Source organism: Anopheles bellator, chromosome 2 (genome assembly GCF_943735745.2).
Source record: "Anopheles bellator chromosome 2, idAnoBellAS_SP24_06.2, whole genome shotgun sequence".
NCBI lineage: Eukaryota > Metazoa > Arthropoda > Insecta > Diptera > Culicidae > Anopheles > Anopheles bellator.
The window spans coordinates 36,823,486-36,845,521 of NC_071286.1; the positions used below are offsets into that span (position 1 = coordinate 36,823,486).

The 22,036-nt window shown below is 50.3% G+C and overlaps 5 protein-coding genes across 8 annotated transcripts; 3 read left to right on the top strand and 2 right to left on the bottom strand.

The window, feature by feature from the left end:
* Positions 1-5,094: 5,094 nt before the first annotated feature.
* Positions 5,095-6,762, top strand: LOC131208525 (elongin-B). 3 transcript variants are annotated; one of them, XM_058201304.1, is made up of 3 exons: positions 5,095-5,188; positions 5,352-5,621; positions 6,073-6,762. In XM_058201304.1, the coding sequence occupies exons 2-3, from the start codon at positions 5,619-5,621 to the stop codon at positions 6,421-6,423; spliced, it is 354 nt and encodes a 117-aa protein (XP_058057287.1). In that variant the 5' UTR covers positions 5,095-5,188; positions 5,352-5,618; the 3' UTR covers positions 6,424-6,762. The 3 variants fall into 3 exon arrangements, with proteins under 3 accessions (XP_058057287.1, XP_058057288.1, XP_058057289.1); XM_058201305.1 differs by having other exon boundaries at positions 5,105-5,188; positions 5,298-5,621; XM_058201306.1 differs by lacking the exons at positions 5,095-5,188; positions 5,352-5,621 and adding an exon at positions 5,894-6,009.
* On the bottom strand, positions 6,338-7,721 carry LOC131208524 (esterase AGAP003155). Its single transcript, XM_058201303.1, has 2 exons — positions 7,095-7,721; positions 6,338-7,024 (listed from the first exon to the last, which is right to left on the bottom strand). Exons 1-2 carry the CDS (start codon positions 7,627-7,629, stop codon positions 6,783-6,785), a joined length of 777 nt encoding a protein of 258 aa, XP_058057286.1. The 5' UTR covers positions 7,630-7,721; the 3' UTR covers positions 6,338-6,782.
* A 185-nt stretch (positions 7,722-7,906) lies between these two features.
* On the top strand, positions 7,907-11,447 carry LOC131208101 (isoleucine--tRNA ligase, mitochondrial). The gene is made up of 4 exons (XM_058200747.1): positions 7,907-8,095; positions 8,155-10,465; positions 10,529-11,031; positions 11,141-11,447. Exons 1-3 carry the CDS (start codon positions 7,907-7,909, stop codon positions 10,996-10,998), a joined length of 2,970 nt encoding a protein of 989 aa, XP_058056730.1. The 3' UTR covers positions 10,999-11,031; positions 11,141-11,447.
* Positions 11,048-13,983, bottom strand: LOC131208102 (DNA polymerase iota). Of its 2 annotated transcripts, XM_058200750.1 has the most exons (3): positions 13,447-13,983; positions 11,750-13,374; positions 11,048-11,692 (listed from the first exon to the last, which is right to left on the bottom strand). In XM_058200750.1, exons 1-3 carry the CDS (start codon positions 13,854-13,856, stop codon positions 11,577-11,579), a joined length of 2,151 nt encoding a protein of 716 aa, XP_058056733.1. In that variant the 5' UTR covers positions 13,857-13,983; the 3' UTR covers positions 11,048-11,576. The 2 variants fall into 2 exon arrangements, with proteins under 2 accessions (XP_058056733.1, XP_058056731.1); XM_058200748.1 differs by having other exon boundaries at positions 11,048-13,983.
* Positions 13,984-16,049: 2,066 nt separating this feature from the next.
* On the top strand, positions 16,050-19,738 carry LOC131208384 (nucleolysin TIAR). The gene is made up of 5 exons (XM_058201117.1): positions 16,050-16,304; positions 17,001-18,190; positions 18,435-19,003; positions 19,095-19,194; positions 19,280-19,738. Exons 2-5 carry the CDS (start codon positions 17,638-17,640, stop codon positions 19,444-19,446), a joined length of 1,389 nt encoding a protein of 462 aa, XP_058057100.1. The 5' UTR covers positions 16,050-16,304; positions 17,001-17,637; the 3' UTR covers positions 19,447-19,738.
* Positions 19,739-22,036: the final 2,298 nt, after the last annotated feature.

The window sequence follows — 22,036 nt, forward strand, 5'->3', positions numbered from 1 at the left end:
CATAACAAAACAGAAGAAAGAAGTAAAGAGGGTGAAAAAGATGGCCAACCAACGGCTGAAGCAACTGATGAAGCTCTGATTGAGCACAAGAAAAGTAAGAGATCGGTTCAGCTTTGATGTAGAAAAATCGAAAAAAAAACATTCTTCGATTCCCCACCACTTTGGGGGCTACAGCGCCGCAAGTATCAAACTTTGGTCCGTTCCGACGAGCCAGCACAAGCAAAGCTCGTGATTCTTTTCTTACCCAAAAGTCAAACCGGTTATTTCACCCACCATGACAGAACAACAACCCCTCGCGTACCACTGACCACAGCCACCAATGCTGCGCGCGCCCTCCGCTCGATCGAGTGATGATCTGATCTGCAATTGCGGTACACATAATTTGTTTAGAAAATAAACACTATCCTAACGCGGCGATCGGGCCGCGAGTGCCGGCAAAGCACTTAACATGTGGTGGTGGTGAAAGAACACACAAACGCACACAGTAATGAGCCCGGCTCGGTACTAGTTGCTTGTTCCATTACCATTCCCCAATCAGCCACTTGATTTGGTGTTCTATTTTTAAACTGGCTCATGGCGAGGGTGGCAGCCAAACAGGAAGACAAGGAAGCGATCAGGTTACATCTTTTCCGGGCCGGACCGCGGGCGTGACACGGCTATGAGAAAACCGAAACCACCGCCGTTTATTTGTCAAAGCGACAAATAAACAGTTCAGAAAATGATGCAACACTCAAACATAGGGACCAAGTAGGGGGATGATGATGAACCGGATTTCGATGTAGACATATTTAATGTGGTTCACAGCAGCCCCAAGATGGCGTGCTTCTTGTCATCTTTCGACTGGCCCAGGGATTCGCAACGATACCGACACCCGACCCACTGAGGTGGATGAACAAATTAGCATCGACAAAGAGCTAACGGAGCGGTGTGCTCGCGGTTGGGCAGAATACGTGCTATTCGGTATAAAGAAAGGCATGACATCATGGGCCGACGACGCCACACGCTAGAGCGCAACAACAAAAACACACACCCACCACGCCAAGCGGATGCAATATGCTGAGGAGCATGTTGAGGTGACGGTGGTCGATAGCGCAAGCCAACCACCATCAAAGAGACTGAGCGGCCATCACTGAGTCAGGAAACGGAACCAGCAACAGAAAGGTATTTAAACGCACACATCCGAATTAGGGTGGTGACAGAAGCGTAAAGGAACGCATAAAACATAAGCGCTGGATTTATGCCGGCAACGATCACTAGTAAACCAATCTGGCCCAGTACTTTGGGTTGCTAATTTAATAAGTGTCGTTAATAAGCCTTATCACAACAAATTCGTTCTCAATCCGGCAGCGATCGTTAGTTTAAAACTAAACATAGGACGTAGGACGGTGAATGAACCAAAGTATGCAACCCCGTGCTCCCAGTGCCGGAATAAATCCGTAAATCCTTAAAAGTGCACTCCGATGTTCCGCACAAACACGCACTCCATCGCAGGTCTGGGTATCAGGTTTTCCGCTGGATGCGATAATCTGTATCGCCTTCCATTCAGTGGCCCATGGCCGGGTACAGCGGGTTTATACAGTGGGAGCCGAGATTCCTTTCCACAACCTGTTTATGGTGCCGTTTTTATCTTCTTCCTACTGTTCGCAAAAAAGAAGAAAGAATCTGAAGATACTAAAATCGCAACCGGACCAGGGAAGCCTTTTGGTGGTGGTTTTAAAAAGTGGTTCTGTCCCTGTCACCAGCCCAAGGGACAGTTTGCATGAAGTATAACGGTGTACGGTAAGTTGACGTGTTCCTATTTTTGTTTTACTGAGCCGTGCTTTCTACCGTTACACGGAAAGGAGAACGTTCCTACGGTCCAACTGTTGGTGTGTAGGCGAACCAGTTACCCCGAAAGTGATCCAAATTTTAAGTATCGGGCGTGAACTTTACATGCTACACTTGTGTCGCGGAAGCCGACTCACGATTAAGATAGGAGCATGATATCACGGCCGATAGGGATACACACCGTGATGAACCGGGCACTTACCAAAACAGCCTCACAAAGGCAGGAGTCACACAAAAAGGAGTTTGCACTTGTCACTTGAGATATTGATGACTGAAAGTGAATTGAGTTACTTCGTAGCCGAGCAAACGAACTTGAGTGTAAAATGAGGCAATGGCCGATCCCATCGTAGGTCGTCCATCGGTGTTATCTTATCGCGTCGACCAACACATTCTCCACCCCTCGGTCCGTCATCGGTGATCGATACTGTGATACGGTACAGCGTTTTTAGTGGCCTGCAGTGTAGCGCCTATAGCATCAAACCCAAGCCCGCTCAACTAAAAGTCGCGAACAGTTCAATTTTTGAACCTGGAACTGGACTGTATGTCGACCTGGCTTCTCGCCATACACTGCAAAAAAAAAATCCACCAGCCCGCGAAGTATTCCAGAAGAAGTCCAGAAGAACAACGAGGACGGCATAGGTCCTGTTTAAGATTTGAGAACTTTATCAACAGCCGCTGCAAGTGTTGGAGGAAGTTTCTTGGCAGAGGAAACCCGCTATGGGTTTGAACTAATGTCGGTTAAGCAACTGGGAAACCAGTAAAAGGAAAATCCTTGCTCATTATGCTCGCAGGATCGCTCCAGCAGGTAGCGATCATCGGGTGCGTTGTTTGGCTCTTTTGGATGTGTGAGAGAGTATGCGAAGCGAAGGATTGCTGTCAGAGCACCGGGATGCCGGGCAACAGGTGTCCTTGCGAAACTTGCCTCAATGTCTACACATTTACTTACCTTCTGGTTTCTCCGAACGATTGGTTCCGAAAACGGACAAGCTGAGCGCAGCAACCAGCGAAGGCGATGGCGATGCGATTGTAAATCACTGAGTGTTCAATAACAAGGCACAACTAATTCCAAAACAACTTAAGCCTAAACGGGAACGAAAGAAAAATCAAAACAAACAAACATATAGTAAACTGTTGTAACAAACAATGGAGTACGAAATCGAATGAAACACTTTCAGATCGCGATACGGCGCCACGGGTAAAAGCTCTTTTCTTTCCAGTCACGGTCGTAAGTTTCCTGTCCGTTCGGGCGGGTTCCACATTCGAACGCGCTAGACGGAGGTGTGGGCGGTTGCAGCAAAAAACGGGAAACAAAAAAAATATAAACATCCGACTACATCCGCCGCCGCCGCCGTCGGTGGCGACCGGAAAGCAGAGCGTGCTTCTTCGTTTCGTATGCACACGCACGTACATACATTCACACATAGGGGGCACACGCACACATGCATCACCGCCACTCCGCGACGTCCGGAAGGTTTACCGAACCCGAACGAGCACGCAAGAGGCCAGCAGCCACTTCCCGCATCGAAGGAGTAATGATGATAGAAGAAAAAATAAAACACCGGACGCACCCGGTTTTCCACCGGTATCTTTTCGATCGGTTGCTTCGTGCTCCGTGTTGCGTCTGCTGGTAGGTGCCGCTCTTGGCCACACGGTTCAGCATCGAGCGTCGCACCGGGAAGTTCACTCCGTTCTACATGCGACCCCACCCAACAGCGGAACCAGCACGGATTGCACGGTTGAGGCGATATTGCGGAGCAGTCCGATTCGGGCACGTTTATCCAATCGAACGAGGAATCGAACAATTATGATGGCGCTAATTATACGATGCCCTACCCAAGAACGCCCGGGTCGGGTGTGCACAGATTGAATTTGTTTCTATGGTTTTCTCGAATCTCAGATCGGGGACCCGGCAGCCCGGTCTGCGTTCGTCACTTGTGCGCACGTACTCACGGGTAGAACATGGACAAAGTTTACAAAACACAGTTTGTTTTAGTTCGCTCGTTAGAAGTAATGCGCTCAGTTGCGAACCGGTAGGCAAAACGGCAGAATCGTTCAAACAACATTCCTCCGCTTGGGACACGCCATTCTCGCGAAGCGGCGTCCGGCTGTGTCGTCGTGTGACGATCGTGACAGCTCACTTGGATTGCAACAACTTGGATTTGCCAACTTTTTGCACGCGTTCCACTGAGTCACAAGAGCGTTGAGCCCGTTAACGACGTTGTGATTAAATTACCTCGCTGCAAAGTAAACTTGGTCGCAAAACGAGCAAAGCGCGTCCACACTCGGCCCGGTCTCGTGGAAGAACGCTTAAGCCTTTGCACACAGAAGCTGACGTAACCTATTATACCAACGTATTATATGAACGTTTTAACGTATTATTATTTTTATATTAACGTAACGTAGCGAGCAACGCAAAATCGCTTTTCTCTGTAATGTGTTACAAATGTATAATGTATAATGTTAAACACAAATGTATTTTCTAACCTTTTTGGTGGCTCTACGTTCCCGGTCCCCGGTTTTCGCTGGTAGGTTCGCAAACCAAACATTTTTGCGTTCCCGGCCTCTAAAAGTGACTTCCGAACGGGTACTGTCTCGGCGACGCACTATGGGGAATTTATATAGAACAGACGGACATATTATGTTTTAGGAAGAATCTGTGGACTTTTTTCAACGTGATTGCTTTCTTTGCATGTGTTTTGATTCAAAATTTTATGAGTAGTATACGCGTTAGAATGTAATAAATAAATAAGTTGTATTGTATTATTGATTATGATCCTCGATCCTCCCTGTTACTGATTTTTAAAGAGCTATGAAAGCTACCGAGATTAATTTTTTTCATTAATTACCATAAATTAAATTGTATTTTTTCGTACTAATTCCCGATAAAAATATACAAGCAATGGTAAAGCTGAATATTCGATTTTTTCACATCAAAAAAGGTACGCAAGGAATAATTTTTATCACTCTTCGACTTTGACAAACGAATTCTTGGAATCTACGCAACATGAAAGGTTAAAAATTCGGATCAATTATAGCTAAGGTATCTATTTTAGACAAATATAACTAAATCCACATTTTTTACAAACTTTTTATGACCGCCTTTTCCCCATAGTTGATGCGACTGAGCAATTGAAATGTTTCATCGCTTGGAACGAGAAACTGATTGTTGAAGGTGACATATTTCGCCGGAAGCATGAATTGCAAAAACACTGCAACCGTTTGGCGTACCATTTTCACCAGGAGCGCCGGCGCCATGTCAAAATGTCAAAAGTGGTTCGGGCGATCAAGAGAGCGAGAGAAAAGAAAAATAAAAGAAGCTCACAGTCAGACGTTAAAATTAATATTAATATTAATATCAGAGGTAAATTAATAGTTATATTTTCCTACCACCAAACTATCGAAGCCGGAGGTCGTGCGAAGTTCGGGCCATCGTTTCATCGTCATCTCGCGCTATCCGTTTCTCTGCCTAGACATCATTCGCTTACGTTTGGTCGCGTTCTGCGTAACCGTTTCACGGTTTGCAGGATCCATTATTTTTTCATTTATTCCGGACATCGTCATCGTGGCCCTTCCGTCGCTGGCAGTCGTACGAAGCAGATATTTACGTTGGAAAAGGTAGGGCTCGAAGGATTGCAAACCTGTGTCAAGCTACAAGTCGGCGGCAACCCTTGTGCGACCACGCAGGATAGCGTGTGTGCAAACGAGAGAGCGAACGAGTACAAAGTGAAGCAAAACAGCGAGCTAGCGAGCCACAACGATCGGCGGAAAACCAGCCTAGGAGCACAGCAAAAATGGTAAGCGTCAGAGTAGTGAAGGTGCGGGAAGGGTCTCTTCGAAGTTCAAATTCGATTATTCACGCTACGTAAAAGAATGGTTCAAGCCGAAGAGAGAGGGAGAGGGCTCAGCTAGCGCCGCGTGTCCTTACGGTCGCGCAAGGTGGGCTACTAGATGAGATTATGCTTAACGATTGCTGATAAGACCGTACCAGCGTATGGATGCAGCTACGCATAAAGTTAGAGACCCGCCCAGGCCCGGGTCCATGCATGTGTGTTTGTGAATGTGCTAATAATGCAGAACGAAAAACGGGTCCCTTGACGCCAGGTGAACTTTGTCCACTCGGTTTCGTCACTTCGCGCCTTGTTTTTGAGCGAACCGAAACATGACGACGGGCAGTGATTTCTGGTGCTCTTATCGGTTGTCACCATCACGCGTCTAATTTCATAATACCTTTCACCGCTCACGCAGGATGTTTTCATGATGATCCGACGGCAGAAGACGACCATTTTCACCGACGCCAAAGAGACAACACCGGTCTACGAGCTGAAGAAGATGATCGAAGGAATTCTCAAAGTGCCTCCCCGTGACCAGCGGCTCTACAACAAAGACAACATGCTGATGGACGACGAAAAAACGTTGCAGGATTGTGGTATCACAGTAGTAACGGCTAAGGCGCAGTGTCCCGCCCAGCTCGGATTGGCAATACGGGAAAATGGTGATTTTGAATCGCTCGAACTGACACCTTACTCGCTGCCGCCGGATCTACCGGATGTGATGAAAAACCAGGACACCGCCAATGGTCAGGATCAGCTTGTTTGAGGCACCGGGCGGCCCTCCAATTAAGGAAGGAGAGGCACAGATGTAGGCTTTTTGTTTGTTTGTTTCTATCTCCTATCGCTACCACATCAAATACTACGTAACATGAACCCTCTCGGGCATGTTATAACAACTTCCGCAAGTTCCGCCCACTAAACGGCAATTTGTCATCCTGAGCAACGTAAGATTAGAGACATCCTTTCACATTCGGTACGGACAAGGAGGATGTTCCCCCCAATCCTTGTCTCCGACTCTTTATTTTCTTTCTATTCTTCGGGTAATTTTATTCGTACGGTTTTGAGTAATTAAATTATGGAAAATGAAACTAAAGTCCCAATAGTCTACGACGCAGCTCTGATACCTTACTCAGAATCCGAATCATCCGCCTCTCGGTTACCCTCTGGCTCGTGATGCTGGTCAACGTGGAAACTGTTCTCCTCCGTGGCATTCGCTATTTCTTTGGCTTCTAAATGCAACTGTAGCTGGTCGCGAAAGAAATCGACATACGTTTGCTTCATAGTCGCCTGCGCCGGAAAATAATGCCCACCGGCATGAGTCACAACTAGTGGCTCCAAGAAGGTATCCGAAAGCGCGACACTCATGTCTGCAAATGGAATAGGTCGGATAACGGAATAGAGGATAACGGTCGTTTGTTTGAGCCAATGGAATCCTACCTTTCGTTATGATTTCATCTGTTTCACCGAAAATATGCAGCGACGGAAGCTGTATTTTGCTTTCGTAATAGTTCAAATGCACCAAACTACCAGAACGAAAGCCGGATGACAGGATGGCAAACTGTGGCTTTACCGTGGTCATGCCTCTAGCGCTCAAATCACACAGTAACCCGGCAAAGCAGGCGCCCTGAGAGAAACCTAGCAAGCCATGGCAACCCTCCGCTTCCCACGTTTTTTCCACCAGCTTCAGGCTTTCGTCGAACCCGTACGCCGGACCGCCCTGATTCGTTCCCTTGAACGTCCGGTCATCCTTGTTGAACCACCAACTTCGTTGCGCTGGGTCCTGCTCACCTCCGTCCTCAAGCGGTGCTGCTATGTGCGGTGCAGATAGGAACACAAGCTCGACGTACTTGTTGACTTGCTTCCGAAATGATCCCAATTTGGAACGGAAACTGTCCCCGTTTTGCCGGTATCCGTGTAGAGCTAGCACCTTCAGTTTCAACCCATCTGGTTCAGATTCTGCTTTTCCCGACATTTTTTGCAGACGAGTGCGGTGTCCCAGAACGCCTGATTGGATTATCTTTGGCGTGGAGCAGAGAATGCTTGGCTCACCGTACTATTTTTGATTTCTAACCATACTTTTCCGTGTTGTCAACAACTGACGATGTTTTTGTATGTTTGTGTCGATGTTTTATGCAAGAAAAACATCGCACTGTCCTGTGACGTTTGGCGATGGCGCTACTTAATCAAAACAAACGTCCTTCTTTTCCCGGTGCCCCGTAATCTCATTGTGAATAAACGTGTGGGCCAAAATGTTACAAAACCGCTACGGTTTCCCCCGATTGGCCACCGGTTTCCGCTCAACGGGGCGTTACTTGTCCACGAAAAATGTTGCCAAAGAGGAAGTAAAATACACCAACACAATCAACCTGCCGAAAACTAAATTTCCCTCTCGATTGAGCGCAGCAAAGCGAGTCGACGTGGAGGAGCGATTACGTCGAGTAAGGCGCTGACCAAAATACATTGTTGCTCATGTTTTCACTAGTTTCATTCGTACTAGAAATGTTTTAGTGAACTTTATGCGTGGAATCGCTCGGCGCTGCCGGTCGAGAACGAATTCGTTCTGCACGATGGTCCACCGTACGCCAATGGCGATCTGCACATGGGACATGCGGTGAATAAAATTTTGAAAGATCTCATCCTGAAGCACAAAATCATCAGTGGCACGCGAGTGCACTATGTGCCCGGCTGGGATTGTCACGGGTTGCCGATCGAGCTGAAGGCGCTCGAAGCTTTCGGAAGCAAGGGAAAAAACTCGTCCGAGGAATATCGCCGGTCAGCCCCGGAGATTCGTGACAACGCTCGGCGTTTCGCTCTCGAAACGATCAGCAGACAACGGAATGCATTCGAATCGTGGGGCGTAACGGCTGCTTGGGACGAAGCCGGAACGGGAGTTTACAGGACACTCGATCCAACGTACATTCGCGAACAGTTGCGACTGTTTTATGAGCTGCATGAGCGAAACTTGATTTATCGTGACCTTAAACCCGTTTACTGGTCACCATCGTCACGAACGGCTCTGGCCGAGGCAGAATTAGAATACGACGAGGCTCACGTAAGCCCTTCTATGTACTTGAAGCTTCGCCTAGTCAATCGTGGCACCGATTGCCACGCGATCGAGCGAACAACAGTTCCCAATGCTGAAGTGTATGCTGTAATATGGACCACCACACCATGGACATTACCAGCAAATCAGGCCATTTGCTACAATCCTTTACTGGAGTATTGCCTGGTTCGATCAGCGGCTGGTGAAATTCTGCTCGTCGGTAAAGATCTTGTCGCTTATTTATCCGAGCAACTGGGACAACATTTCGATGTTCTGCAAACTGTTTCGGGAAGCGAGTTGGGCTCGCTACGCTACCATCATCCTCTAAACAACGATGAACTTCTACCTTTCCTACCGGCGGCGCATGTGAAAGCGGAAAAGGGTACCGGTCTGGTTCATACGGCGCCTGCACACGGACCGGACGATTTTCTGGTCTGTCTCGAACACCAAATGTCAGTCAAAAGTTTGATCGATGAAAACGGGTGTTACAACGATCGGGCACCGTCGGCGCTCGTTGGCACTTTCGCCCTAACTGAGGGTAACCGGATCGTAACGGAGGAGCTACGGGACGCTACACTCAAACTGGCTTCAATCGAGCATTCCTATCCGATCGACTGGCGTACGAAACAACCCGTAATGCTACGTGCCAGCAATCAGTGGTTTATCGATACGAACAGCCTCAAGCAATCCGCCTTGGAAGCAGTGCGTGACGTTGAAATTTTCCCCCGAACATCTGCGGACGTGAGCAAACGGGTACTGGAGGGACAATTACGAAAGCGTCCTTACTGGTGTATCTCGCGGCAGCGCGCTTGGGGTGTACCGATTCCGGTTCTGTACGATGCACGCACGAAAAATCCGATCGTTCACCGATCGTTGCTGTCTGCAATCGAAACACGCCTGATGAAGGAGTCATCAATCGACTTTTGGTGGACAACGCCCGTACGTGAGCTAGTTTCCGAGGAACTGCTAAAGGAGCTGCCGGTAGAAACCACTCGGGAGCATCTCGTAAAAGGCAACGACATATTGGACATTTGGTTCGATTCCGGAGTTTCGTGGCGCACGGTACTGGGAAGAGATCGTGTGGCTGATCTCTATCTCGAAGGGATCGATCAGTTTACCGGCTGGTTTCAGTCATCGTTGCTAACGAGTGTTGCCGATCGTGGCCAGGCACCATATAAAGCGATTTTCGTGCACGGTTTCGCCGTCGACGAGAACGGACTGAAAATGTCCAAATCACTAGGGAATATAATTTCGCCGGCCGACATCATTACTCAGTACGGGTGTGATACGTTACGGTGGTGGGTTTGTGCTCATGCCATCCAGAACACGTCCATCCCAGTGAGTCACAAACTTCTAGCCTCATCAGGCGAAAGCGTACAGAAGCTACGCGGTATTTTAAAATTTTTGCTCGGTGTCGTGGCACCTGGCGGAGTTCCACTGGAGAAGGATGAACGGCACGTGATTCAATATGAAACGCTGCACCACATTGACCGGTACTATCTGCAGCAGCTGAACGACTTCCATCGAACCGTTTTTGAGCTGTACGATTCGTATCAACACAATCGGGCGACAGCAACCATTCTAAACTTTTGCCTGTCGACACTATCCGGACTATATCTGCATGTTGTAAAAGATCGACTGTACTGCGGAACTGAGCAAGAGCATGCCCATGTCGCCACCATTCTCACGCATACCTATCGCACACTATGTCAGGTGCTGTGGCCGATTGTGCCGTTTTTGGTGGAAGAAAGTTGGACGTTTTTTGGTAAGACTTTCCCTTCCACTACAAGCTTTCAATGCAACTAACATGTTAAAATTATGTTTGTAGGAACCGATCATTTCTATCGGTGTTGTTCGTCGTCGGCGAGCGCTCTATCAGCGCTTGCAGATTGTAACCAGTCAACCGCCATCATCGAACGGGCTCTCATGTTACGCCACGCTGTGTACCAGCAAGCCCAGCTCAACGTTAACACGTGGCTACTACAGCTTTCCGTAGAGTGTACCGACGATGAAGACTATTTCCTGCTATCCGCCATACACCCGACCGAAGGACGGCCCGATTCAACTACGGAGCTTTGTGAACTTCTTCAAGTCGCTTCGGTCGAGCTGCTGCCACGACGGCGACGCGAAAATACAACCGAATCTATCGAACGTTTTCCTTTGACGGTCACCAAATCGGATCAATCGTTGTGTCCTCGCTGTCGGCGCCATTTGCAACGTGAATCTCACGATCCGGCGTGTGTTTGCGAACGGTGTGACGCGGTACTTCGATCGCAACGAACTGCAGGCAATTCGTAATGTGTGTTTTGCAGGTAGAGAAGTAAAAGAAAAGTGAGTTTTGCTGTGTTATAAATATATTTTTTGCCGTTTGGTTTATATACTTTTTCTCTTTTACGCTAAACATTTTCTTCTCTCCAACCGGGAATGATTCATTTAAAAGACTGCTATGAAAACGACAGAAAGAGAGAGCGCGGTAGGAAAACAACAGTGTAATGATACTCATGTGACGCAATTTTGGGAGTATATACAAATGTAAGGAGAATTACAATTCCTAAAATTAGAGCTTGAAACAAAGACATTAGCGCGCGAGAATGGACAGCGAAGAGTGTGCACTTTTAGTTTGGTCGGAGGGTTGTCCTAAACAACCGAGGGCACGAGTCCCGAAATACGTGCTACGTAGCTATTAACCGATCCTTTCATCGAGAATGTTGCGAAACAAAATATGTTAAAAACAATTAAAAGTGAACAAGAACCAAAAACAAAATCAAAAATCCACAAACCGATCGCCGCCTCGAAGCATCCGGAAGCAAATTGAGAAGAACTCGGCAACCGGAAACTTTTTCACGATATAGAATATAACGAGATAACGAGATATGCTACGTGTTTTTAACGAAGTAGCGATGGAGGGTGTTTTTAGTGCCAGCCTTGCTGGCACCCGTTGCCGTGCCGGTGGCATTGGGCCCTACCGGATTACCGCTGGCACTTGCACCCGCTACGTTGCTACTACCACTACTGCTGCCCCCGGGGCTGGTGTTGGCATGTCCTGCACCCATGATGCTACTGCTGCCACTACTGCCGCTACTGCCACTACCAGTGACCGCAGGACCCATTGCTCGTCTCCAGTTGCTGAGTAGCTCGTGCTGAACATCGGTCGGAAGGGCGTGGAACACTTCCCGATCCACGTTCGGAGGAAGCATGTTTGTACTTTTACTGTGCTGAACATGGTTGAGCGGAATTTGTTCGATGAATTCTACTGTGGCGCCTGGTAGGAGCGGGTAGTGGCGATCACGAAAGAATGAATCTTGCAGTGGTGGCTGTTGCTGGGTTGATAAATGGTTCCCACTCGGAGAAACTTCCATCGGCGAATCTAGCGAGGACCGGATCGCGGAGACGTTCCTGGGCGATGGCGTCGATGTTGGCGATAGGGTGGATGGTGAGGTTACTGTGGAGCTTCCTGCAGTTACCAGCGCCGTGGACGTGCTAACCGCTGATGGTAGTTCGTGATCGTACTCTTTGGAATTCAAACGAAGATCCGCCACCCGGAGCTTGCTGAGAGTGGTTTCATCTTCGCGACGATCTTTGCTACGGCGAGTCTGAAACAGTAACCGGCGCGATTTCTTCGGCGATGGTTCAACATCCGACTCGGACCCGGATAGGGAAGCTAGCGAGCCTGCATCAGAGGAGCCACCACCACCGAAGAACGATTCACAGTCCATCGCTGTGAGGGACTTGTTCGAACTGAAGCTGACGTCACTAAGCGTGATCGATTCGTTGCTTAGATTTGTGATCGACTGCACCTCAATGTCGGACTTTTTGATGAGAAAGTTGGCAATCGATTTGCTGCCGACACGTCGCTCCTGGAACTTAAAAAACGACAGCCCCAACAGAGTTATGTTGAACGGTTGCCGCAGATCGACCATCCGCTCGAACACGCGCATTACGATGGTCAGCATCCTCTCCTGGGCACCGTCCGCCAGCACGAGTTTGCCGCCCGCGTGTCGGAACATGGACGGTAGCAGCTTTTCCTGTTTCGACTCTCGGTGTGTGGTGCGCTTGGCCGAATCAAACTTGCGTATCGTCACCTTGATCGCAATCGGTATGCGCCCATCGTCGGCAATGTTCTTCACCAAACGCACCAGCAGATGACGAAACTTTTCTTCCGCATCGGCCCGCACAGAAATGGACGGGCACGAGTCCTCCAGGCCAACCGATTTTGGTTTGCCCGTCTGCCGGACCGGTGTGTCGTCGCGGCCCAGCGCTAGATGCTTTAACCGCACAGCCTGCTCATGCCCGACGTGTTTGGCAAGCCGCTCCAACTCCACCCGCTGCAGCTCGGTCACCGTCGTAACACCACAGCACTCTCCCAGTGTTTGGGCCGTTTTTTCACCGATTCCGGTAAGGGTACGAACACATCCGAGCGAGGCGAGAAAAGCGCCACCAGAAGTGGACGGTAGCAGCACGGTTTGCTGGTTTGGTTTGTGGACCGCTCCGACCAGCTTGGCGAGTAGTTTGTTGTGCGCGATTCCAGCACAGCAGCGCAGCCCGAGTTCGCGGTAGATACAGTCGCGTATCTCCTTCGCTAAATGTGTTGCCAGCGCCAATCGACGCTCGCAGCCACACTGACAACCTAAGCAATCCTCGCGATCCCCGCTGATCGTCGTTGGGTTCGGGGGCGGTTGCGCCGGAGAAGGATGTACCATACCAACGACACGTATGGAACGGTTAGCATCGTTTGGCTTCTCACCACTGGCAACAGCGTTGTCCAGCAGCTCCAATCGCTCCGCGACGAGCTCCGTCACGTCGAGATAGTTCTCGTCCAGGCCGAGCTTTTCGACATGCGGCGTAAAGCGGTGCATAATTTCGTTGATCTTCACGGACATCTCCTTATACTTGGTCAAGTCCTCACCGTTCACCAGCACCAGCTCGGGGCAGGCGGCGAGCGCTTCCTTGACCGGTTGCAGTTTCCGCACACCATGCTGCCGCGCCAAATAGTTCGACGTGACGACGCAGAACCGCTGCTTCACGGCGAATGGCCGATCCTTCAGCGATGGGTTGAGCACTTCCTCGACCTGCGCGTAATAGTAGTCCATGTCGATGTGAATGATGACACGCGGATGCACGCGCTCCTCATCGTCCGTTTCCGGTGACCCTTCCATCGATGATCGTTCCGATTCGACCGCTCTCTCTTTCTCTCTCTATGGCCGCTCGTCTCTGCGGTGCTGGGGGCTGCTATCTGGACTCCCAGCAGCCATAAGTGGCCGCCTTCGTGGCGTACCGCGCAACGTGAGTCTCGCAAAAGGGCAACGACCGCCGGTTTTCCCGTTGCTTGACCGAAGGCGGTCGGCGGGCGGCGCGATCGTACCGAGCGCAACCAACAGCCGCATCAAAACAATCACCCGGCCCGCGCGGGAACGCGGTTGCGTGGTGGCTGTTGCGTTTGGGAGTGTTCGGAAGCGCGCGCGTTCTCGTGTTGGCGAGATCGCCTACGCTCGGGCGCGAAAATGCCCCCGCCTGTCTGAAGCACAGACGGGTCGGGCGGTGGGCTGCTGGCGAGCGCCGTTTGTTTACCGTATGACAAACGTAGCGTAGCGGCACACCGTTAGCGGCCCCCACGAGCGTCTCACTCGCTCACCCTCGCGGCCGAACGGATGCGCGCGCACGTCGCTCTCTGTCGCACTCGGGTCGTTGTTGTTTCCGAGAGGACGGCGCGGAAGATTTTGCCTTTCGGCCACTGTGCTATGCTTGTCTGTGGTGGTGCGACTGCTGCTGCTGATGTGTATGCTGTTTTCGTTTTTAGCTACCCTTGTGTTGGTTCCGTGTTTTTTGGGGAAAGTGCTTCTTGGCCGCGTAAAAAGAGAAGCACAAACTTTCCTTCCTAGCCCAGCTGACGACGCTGTCCGATAACGACACGAAATCAAACGCGTAAAACGGGCCCACAACACTAGTGCACGTTACTCGAGCCTTTGGGTGCCAGGAACTTCCTCGCAGATGTAGAAGTGTTGCTCGTTTTTCGGGACCCCTACTTTCGCGGCGCATAGAAACTTGTTGCCCGTTAAATGGAACTTTGAGAAAATAAAACACTACTTTCTCTATCACATCACCTCGCGTGGGCTTCACTGTTCCGTCGAAGAATGTCAACAAACGGGGGCAGAGCGGTTGTGGAGCCTTATTCCGCTCATTACGGTCACGTTTCGCTCATTGATGGCCAAAAACCCCCTGCGTCAGTGGTTCGATGACTAACACGGCCGATCATAACTGCTGCTTCGTGGTGCAGCAGGCTACGATTCTAGCTTTCATCAGCAATGGGGTGCCTGGCTGTGTTTATACTGGCGGTGCTCACTTCTTGGATCCGTCTTGAGTAGTGCTAAGATATAGCGATAGCGAAATTATGCAACGAAACTGGACAGAGATTACTTTCCACGTGCAACTCCAGTGTTCTAGCGATGGAGTTTTCTAGCTATGTCGGCGGCTTTAGTCGGCGACAACAATGGCAATAAGAGGAAGCTTTGAACATGCGGATTAAGACGGAGTCGAGAGAAACTCGAGTTTCTTATCTAACACCACACGCACACTACGGACGATTGTGGCGTGTTCCTGAAGGTAAGTTCCGCAGGTGGCCAACTGAACTGTGTCGAAAGATAGTGTGTGCGTGCATCGGTGGAAAAGATTTACAGTTAGAAAAGCTGCTGATACTGGGACGATGGTAACATTTGTTAAAGTTGAATGAAACTAAAAACTGGTACGGCAAACTGTGCCATATTTGCTGGAAAGGACACGGTTCAGATCGGCGAGTAGTGGCCATTCTGTTGCAACAGAACAGTGGAACACCAGCTGATGGACAAATGCAATTGCGGGCCCGGTGAAAACTGTACACAGATAGATACCGTTCTTCAACAGATGGTTGGCATTCGCAACCAACAACATGAAAACAGGATTAAATTAGCGAAGGACATAGAGAACCATGCTGTTAATTTAACATTGCACAGAAAGGAAGTTGTAAGCTTTACCGTGTCGGTGTGTGAGTTGTGTGTACAACGACGATAAGACCGGTGCAATCAAAAGTCGGCCTCTTAAGAATAGGCTAAATACAATACTCAACGACACGTAAGGATGCTGTGCTGGTAGCGAAGGAGAGTACCGAAAAACTTTCATTCGCTAGCAAGTGTTGTACACTCCAAAATGTAGCGCGGTGCCGAAAGTTACGGCTCATCGATGCAAAAGTCAGGCGTGTGGCAGTAGTAAATAGTGTATGTTTTTTTCACCGGGGCGCCTCTGTGCCATTGCTGCCAACATCAGCGGATCGAGAACGCTAAAATTTTTAGCCTGAAGCAGCAGAAGGAAAGGTGAAGCAAAACGACGGACGGATTAGGAGAAAACGGGAACGGCAACGAAGACGTCCCGGGATTAAAGTGGAACCTTCGTTTCGATTTGCGGTGCGAAAAGTCTGTGCTGTTTCGTCGCAGATCATCGCCGTGTACCGTGCCCGTTCGCCGCTGGAAAAGTGTGCCCGTTCGCCAAATCGAACGCACTGAAATTCGTGCTGGTGGTACGTGTTTATTCCTTCGCTCGGTCGTTGGTGTCGGAAAAAGGAAGAAAGCAAAAAGGTGAACAGGCGATTTGGTGTGCGGTGGCGGTGCAGGTTGTTGGCCAGCAGTGCCTGTTCGCGCAGCCTGGCTGGTTCTGCTGGTTGTAAAAGAGCCAGTTTTTACCGTGCGTGGCGGGAGTGCAGCTGGTGGAGCAGGAGCGAGAGAAAATAAAAACGATACGTGGGTTTCTACATTGAATTCGCAGCCTCCATTGCCTCTAGATGTCATTGCCATTTAACGTGTGGCACAGTAGGCGGCCGGTCTCGTACACCGTGTCCTGAGCAGTGGAGTTGAGTTCAGTTGATTGTACATTGAAAAATTTTTAGGAAAGGAGCAACGAAATCTAGTTTTCCAGTTGGTTCCCGAGGCTTTGCGTGTGCGTTTGTACATGCGTGCGTGCGGTTGTGGTGGTTTGCGCGAATTGTGCGTGAGAGCAGACAAACAACACCTCCAAAGGTAAAAGCTTCACCGTGTGTGCGTCGACAAAGGAGAGCAAAGAGGATCGAACGTGCGCGAAAGAAGGGACGGGTTGAAGACTGGCCGGTGTACGGTGATAGGTGTGTGTCCGCATGAACATTTGGATGTGCTGTTTTGGGGATGGTTGCGTGTGTGTCTAAGGATTAGGTTCTGGCAGCGATGATGGTGGTGAAGATGGTCGGCACAGTTTTGATTGCTGCAAGACGAGTCCGTTATCCTTTTTCTATTCTTTTTCAGTAGTGGCATCGGTTGGCATCGGGAAACAATCAAAGTGAGATCGACAAACTCGGGCGAGCATTATCGTCAGCCGCGTGTACTACGGTGTGGGCAGTTTTGCCCGGAATCTACTGAGCAAGTGTTTCAACAAGTTCAGTGGAGAGTTAGAGTTGCTGCAAACAGAGAGAGCGAGAGCGAAAGAGAGAGCGAGAGAGATAGATAGAAAGAGAGAGAGAGAGAGAGTGAGTGAGAGAAAAGGAAAGAAAGGAAGAAAAAAAAAAGAGCAGACCAAGAGCAGGGTAGTGATCGGTCAATGCGGCAGTTGCGCGGTGGTTTATGTGAATGTGGTGTGTTGAGCCTGTGGTGCGCGCTCAGCGTATCCTGTTGGAGTGAAACATATAAAAAGCCGTAAGCGGTAAGCTCCCGTTTGCTGTAAAAACAAACCGCATTAACGGCAACCAAAGGCGAAAGTACTTCGAGTGTAAACATAAACACCACAAACCCATCGTTTGCAGGAAGGAAGAGTTAGTTTGGAAGAACAGCAATCGGTGCAACTCTTTCGTGTGCAACTGGCCACGTTTCGTTGGAAGGAATACGTACGAAGCTTTAACTCCATTTTCTACAAGAAGGCTGTGCCTTTGGAGCAAACGACAGAAAAATGACAGAAGAATCCTACCCGAAGACGCTGTACGTCGGCAACCTCGACACATCGGTCACCGAGGACTTGCTGTGCACACTGTTCAACCAGATGGGCTCGGTGAAGAGCTGCAAGATCATCCGGGAGGCGAGCAATGATCCGTACGCGTTCATTGAGTACGCGAACCACACGTCCGCGCAGACGGCGCTCGCCGCCATGAACAAGCGCGTTTTTCTCAAGAAGGAAATCAAAGTGAACTGGGCCACCAGCCCGGGCAACCAGCCGAAAACGGACACCAGCCAGCACTATCACATCTTCGTCGGTGACCTCAGTCCGGAAATCGAGACGGAAACGTTGCGTGAGGCGTTTGCTCCGTTCGGGGAGATTTCCAACTGTCGCATCGTGCGCGACCCGCAAACACTCAAATCGAGGGGCTACGCGTTTGTGTCGTTCGTGAAGAAGGCTGAAGCCGAAAATGCGATCGCGATGATGAACGGACAGTGGCTGGGCTCGCGCTCGATTCGCACCAACTGGTCTACCCGCAAGCCCCCAGCACCGCGTGAAAATTCAAAGGGTAAGACGTCACTATTACATTTTATTACCATTCAAATCCATTTACATTGCGGATAAAAAATAAACTCTTTCAACACCTGTCCAAACGGTGCACAGCAAAGGAATGTAAACTAAATTATTTGTACATCAATACTACAGGCAACATGTTTTTCGAAAGTTATTTGGTTTCATCTTTGTTTAAGTGCATTACTGATTAAATGCTAAATGTTCTGTGGGTGTCAATCTTTTTACTCTACAAAAAACAGGTATCAAAAGTGGCAAAACGCCTGGTTTCGAAGAGATCTATAACAACACCAGTCCCACCAACACGACTGTGTACTGTGGAGGTTTTCCCCCGAACACGATTACCGATGATCTGATCCAGAAGCACTTTGCCCAGTTTGGACACATACACGATACGCGGGTATTCAAGGACAAGGGCTACGCGTTCATACGGTTCGCCAGCAAGGAGTCAGCAGCACGCGCCATCGAAGGCACGCACAACAGTGAGGTGCAGGGCCACCCGGTGAAGTGCTACTGGGGCAAAGAGAACGGTGGGGACGTCAACAGCAACGGTATCAACAATGCGACCGCCTCAGCGATCGCTGCAGCCGCTGCTTCCGGGATGATCGGTATGAACGGCGGCATGGTGAGCCCGCTGCAACAAATGCAGCCAAATGCGGCTGCTGCCGCTGCAGCCGCTGCCAATCTGGCAGCCGTCCATCAGCACAGTGCCAACACGCAGCTCTCGCAAGCTTCGGCCGCCGCGGCCGCTGCCGGTGCTCAGTATCCTTACTCGCCCGCCTACGGCCAGATTGGTGCATACTGGATCCCGGTAAGTGAGTGGCATGGGCTGTCGTGCCACAGCGCGCGACTGTTAGGTCGCAATGGACATCCTCTTCATATCCCCTTGATTCTTTTTCCAGGGCGCATACCCTCAGATACAAACCCAGTACATGCAGCAGGGATATTACGCATATCCGACGGCATACGCTGCTGCGGCCCCGCAACAATCTGGTGCCACAGGTACGATCTTGTTTCTATCCGCGAGAGGTTCAACTTCGAGCGTTTGACTGATCTCAATACTATGAATTTATCCTTTCTGCTGCAGGGTACCGTATGATGCAGCCTAATATGGCCGCTACCGGCTGGGGAATGCAGACTGTACCGACGGTGGCGACGAATGGGGCAGCAGCTGCGGCAGCCGCAGCCGCGGCCGCTGCATCCTCCCAGCAGCCAATGATGTATGCGACAATGCCACAGTTCCAGACGCAATGAGACCTGTTGAACAGTAGTAGTAGTTACGCAACCAGCACCAGCATCGTCAACACCTGTAACAAAACAAATAACAAATCCGACTGTAGCACCCTCAAACACAACACTGGCAATGCGAATAGCACTGCGAACCAATTCGGCAATAGTTTGGTGTCCACCGGTATCGTCACCGGCGGAAGCACTGGCAACAGCAACAGCAGTTGCACCAAAACTTCCTTCGGATTGATGCCGATTCCCTCTACTTCTTCGCCGTTGCTTTCATCCTCCCTATCGTGCACCTCGTCGCCGCCGTCTTCGTCCGTCGTGTGTAGCATCGGCCCCGGCATGCTCCAGCTGTCCGGGGGTGGTGGTGTCAGAAATCATGCCTCAAACTCTCTCGCTGCAGCGATGGTGGCCGCTGCTACGGCAAAGCTAAACAACGGGCTACTGTCCGCACCGCCGGCGTCAACATCAATTATGATCGCTAGTTCCAATGGAATCGTCCGCGGCAGCACTGTTGGTGGCGGCGGTGCCGGTGCGGCCATGCTGCTCGGTGGTCATTCCTACCAAACAGCTCACCCTCAAGCGCACCTGACGGCAGCGAAAGCACTGGCGGCAGCCGTTGCCGCGGCATCCGCTGCTCACCACCATCAACGCAGTGGCCATCCGTTCTCCGTGCCACGCCAACATTCGTTGGCTACGAACTCTTTTACAGCAAAGCGATCCCACTCGGTCGAGACGGCGAAACAGATCCTCGTCACCGGTGGTTCGGCCTCGAAACAATCAGCAACCAAGAGCAATAGCCACGGAAGCATAATCCCCAATAGCACGCCCAATGAGCATGTTTCCAAAACATCATCCTTCGGTGGCGCCGGTGCAGGTCTGGTACTGCCTGTACGAACGATAGTGGCCACAGTTGGTGCTACGAGTACGATAGCGACGCTAGCGTCGCCCGTCCCGTCGACGATCCTTCTCACGATGTCGTCGTACTCCGGTGGTTCCGCCACGAGTCATCCACTGAATCGTTCACCGCCCGCCTGTGGTGATCCATCTCCGTCCCAGAGCGCAGCACCATCATCGTCACCGCTCCCATCCCGTCCCCCGTCGCTGGCCGTGGTGATGAATGATGCACGAACGCAAAGCAATGAAAACGATATCATTAACAGCATGGTGGTCAGTGCGAAGTTCGCTGAGGCTGGGGAACAACAACCGAAACAGCGATCGCCACAGCATCACCACCGCTGTGTGCTCAAACATAAGCTCACGAGTTCCAACGGAGGCGAGCAAACGGAGGAAGACAGTGAGATGAAGCCTCCGCCGTCGGCCAAGCTGCGGTTATCCCGCGCACTGTCGATCACCAGGGACAGCAACGAAGCTAACGAATCACTGATGGCGCACGATTGCTGCAATGGGCGTGCTTCAGTGAACGAGGGAACGGACGAGCATCGAATGGGATCCTAAACCACTAGCCGGCAGGGAATAGTAGCGCAAAAAATTCGCTCCAGTCGAGCGAGAGAGAAAGAGGACGAACCAACGACAACGCGTCTTGAAAGAGTGTCCACTTACGAGGATCAAAATAGCAGGAAAAATCTATAGAGACGACACACGGGGCACGGAGGGATAGATTGGCACTAGAGGAAGAGAGCAAAAGAGCTAATTATGAAGATTCGTGAAGCAGACCGGAGGGAATTCGCTTCCTTCCGATGTTCCCTTTATCACACACATACACACACAGACATACTCTAGCAACAAGACTGCCGGCCGCTGAATGAGACGCGGTTGAGGGACACAAATCATAGCATTTTAAAATCGAGCCAACCGAGCCGTGTTCGGGTGTCCGGTCGCCACCAACAGTCGTTCGTTGCTTCGTTTCGCCATCCTTTTTACCTGTTTTATATCTATTTAGTGGTGGGTTCCTTTCTTGCGCCACGTTTCAACGCACTTTTTGTGCTACGCAAATGCTTTCGCATACACACGCGTGAACGCAGATGCGCAAAGTCCCACACAGCAAGGGATGCAATTTGGTCCCGGCGGAAGCAAAACTTGGTCGAAATGGTCGATTTTTGGTTTTAAATCTGTATTCAAACAAGACGTACCGACCGGCCTTCGTTCGTGGTGGTGCTGGGCATCCGTGGGCACTGAAAACGAAACAACGTGGTAACGGATTCAGAAAAGAGATGGCACACGCGCCCCGCGAAGGGGTGTTCATTTCCGAATAGCCCATTCAGATGAAACGAAGGGGAGAAACTTCATTTAAATGCGTCCGCGTGCTGCTAGGGGAAACAAATATTCAAATGAAGGGTCAGACCGGATGCCTTCCGGATTCGCGTGTGTTTTTGTGTGCGTGCGTTTGGTGCGCTGAGATTCGGAAAGACTGGCCGATCGCGAAAAGAAGAACGTGGGGCATGGGGGTTTTATTTGCTAGGGACTTCAAATGGCCGCTGTAATTCTTTTCATTCTTATCATACTGTTGGCAAATTGAACGATGCCGCTGCCACCTATTCAGGTGTGGGAGCATATGCATAGATGTGTGTGAATGCCGAAAGGCCGAAGTGCAACAAGACGGACCGGGTGCGTTGTGGTGCATCGAGGGAACGGACAACAGCTGACATTA

Coding starts and splice junctions, on each gene's coding strand:
- LOC131208102 (XM_058200748.1), bottom strand. CDS start 13,856: ATGGAAGGGTCACCGGAAACGGACGATGAGGAGCGCGTGCATCCGCGT.
- LOC131208101 (XM_058200747.1), top strand. CDS start 7,907: ATGTTACAAAACCGCTACGGTTTCCCCCGATTGGCCACCGGTTTCCGC. Junction 8,096..8,154: donor TGGAGGAGCGATTACGTCGA/GTAAGGCGCTGA, acceptor CATTCGTACTAG/AAATGTTTTAGTGAACTTTA. Junction 10,466..10,528: donor AGAAAGTTGGACGTTTTTTG/GTAAGACTTTCC, acceptor TTATGTTTGTAG/GAACCGATCATTTCTATCGG.
- LOC131208524 (XM_058201303.1), bottom strand. CDS start 7,629: ATGTCGGGAAAAGCAGAATCTGAACCAGATGGGTTGAAACTGAAGGTG. Junction 7,025..7,094: donor AGATGAAATCATAACGAAAG/GTAGGATTCCAT, acceptor TTCCATTTGCAG/ACATGAGTGTCGCGCTTTCG.
- LOC131208384 (XM_058201117.1), top strand. CDS start 17,638: ATGACAGAAGAATCCTACCCGAAGACGCTGTACGTCGGCAACCTCGAC. Junction 18,191..18,434: donor ACCGCGTGAAAATTCAAAGG/GTAAGACGTCAC, acceptor TACAAAAAACAG/GTATCAAAAGTGGCAAAACG. Junction 19,195..19,279: donor GCAACAATCTGGTGCCACAG/GTACGATCTTGT, acceptor TTTCTGCTGCAG/GGTACCGTATGATGCAGCCT.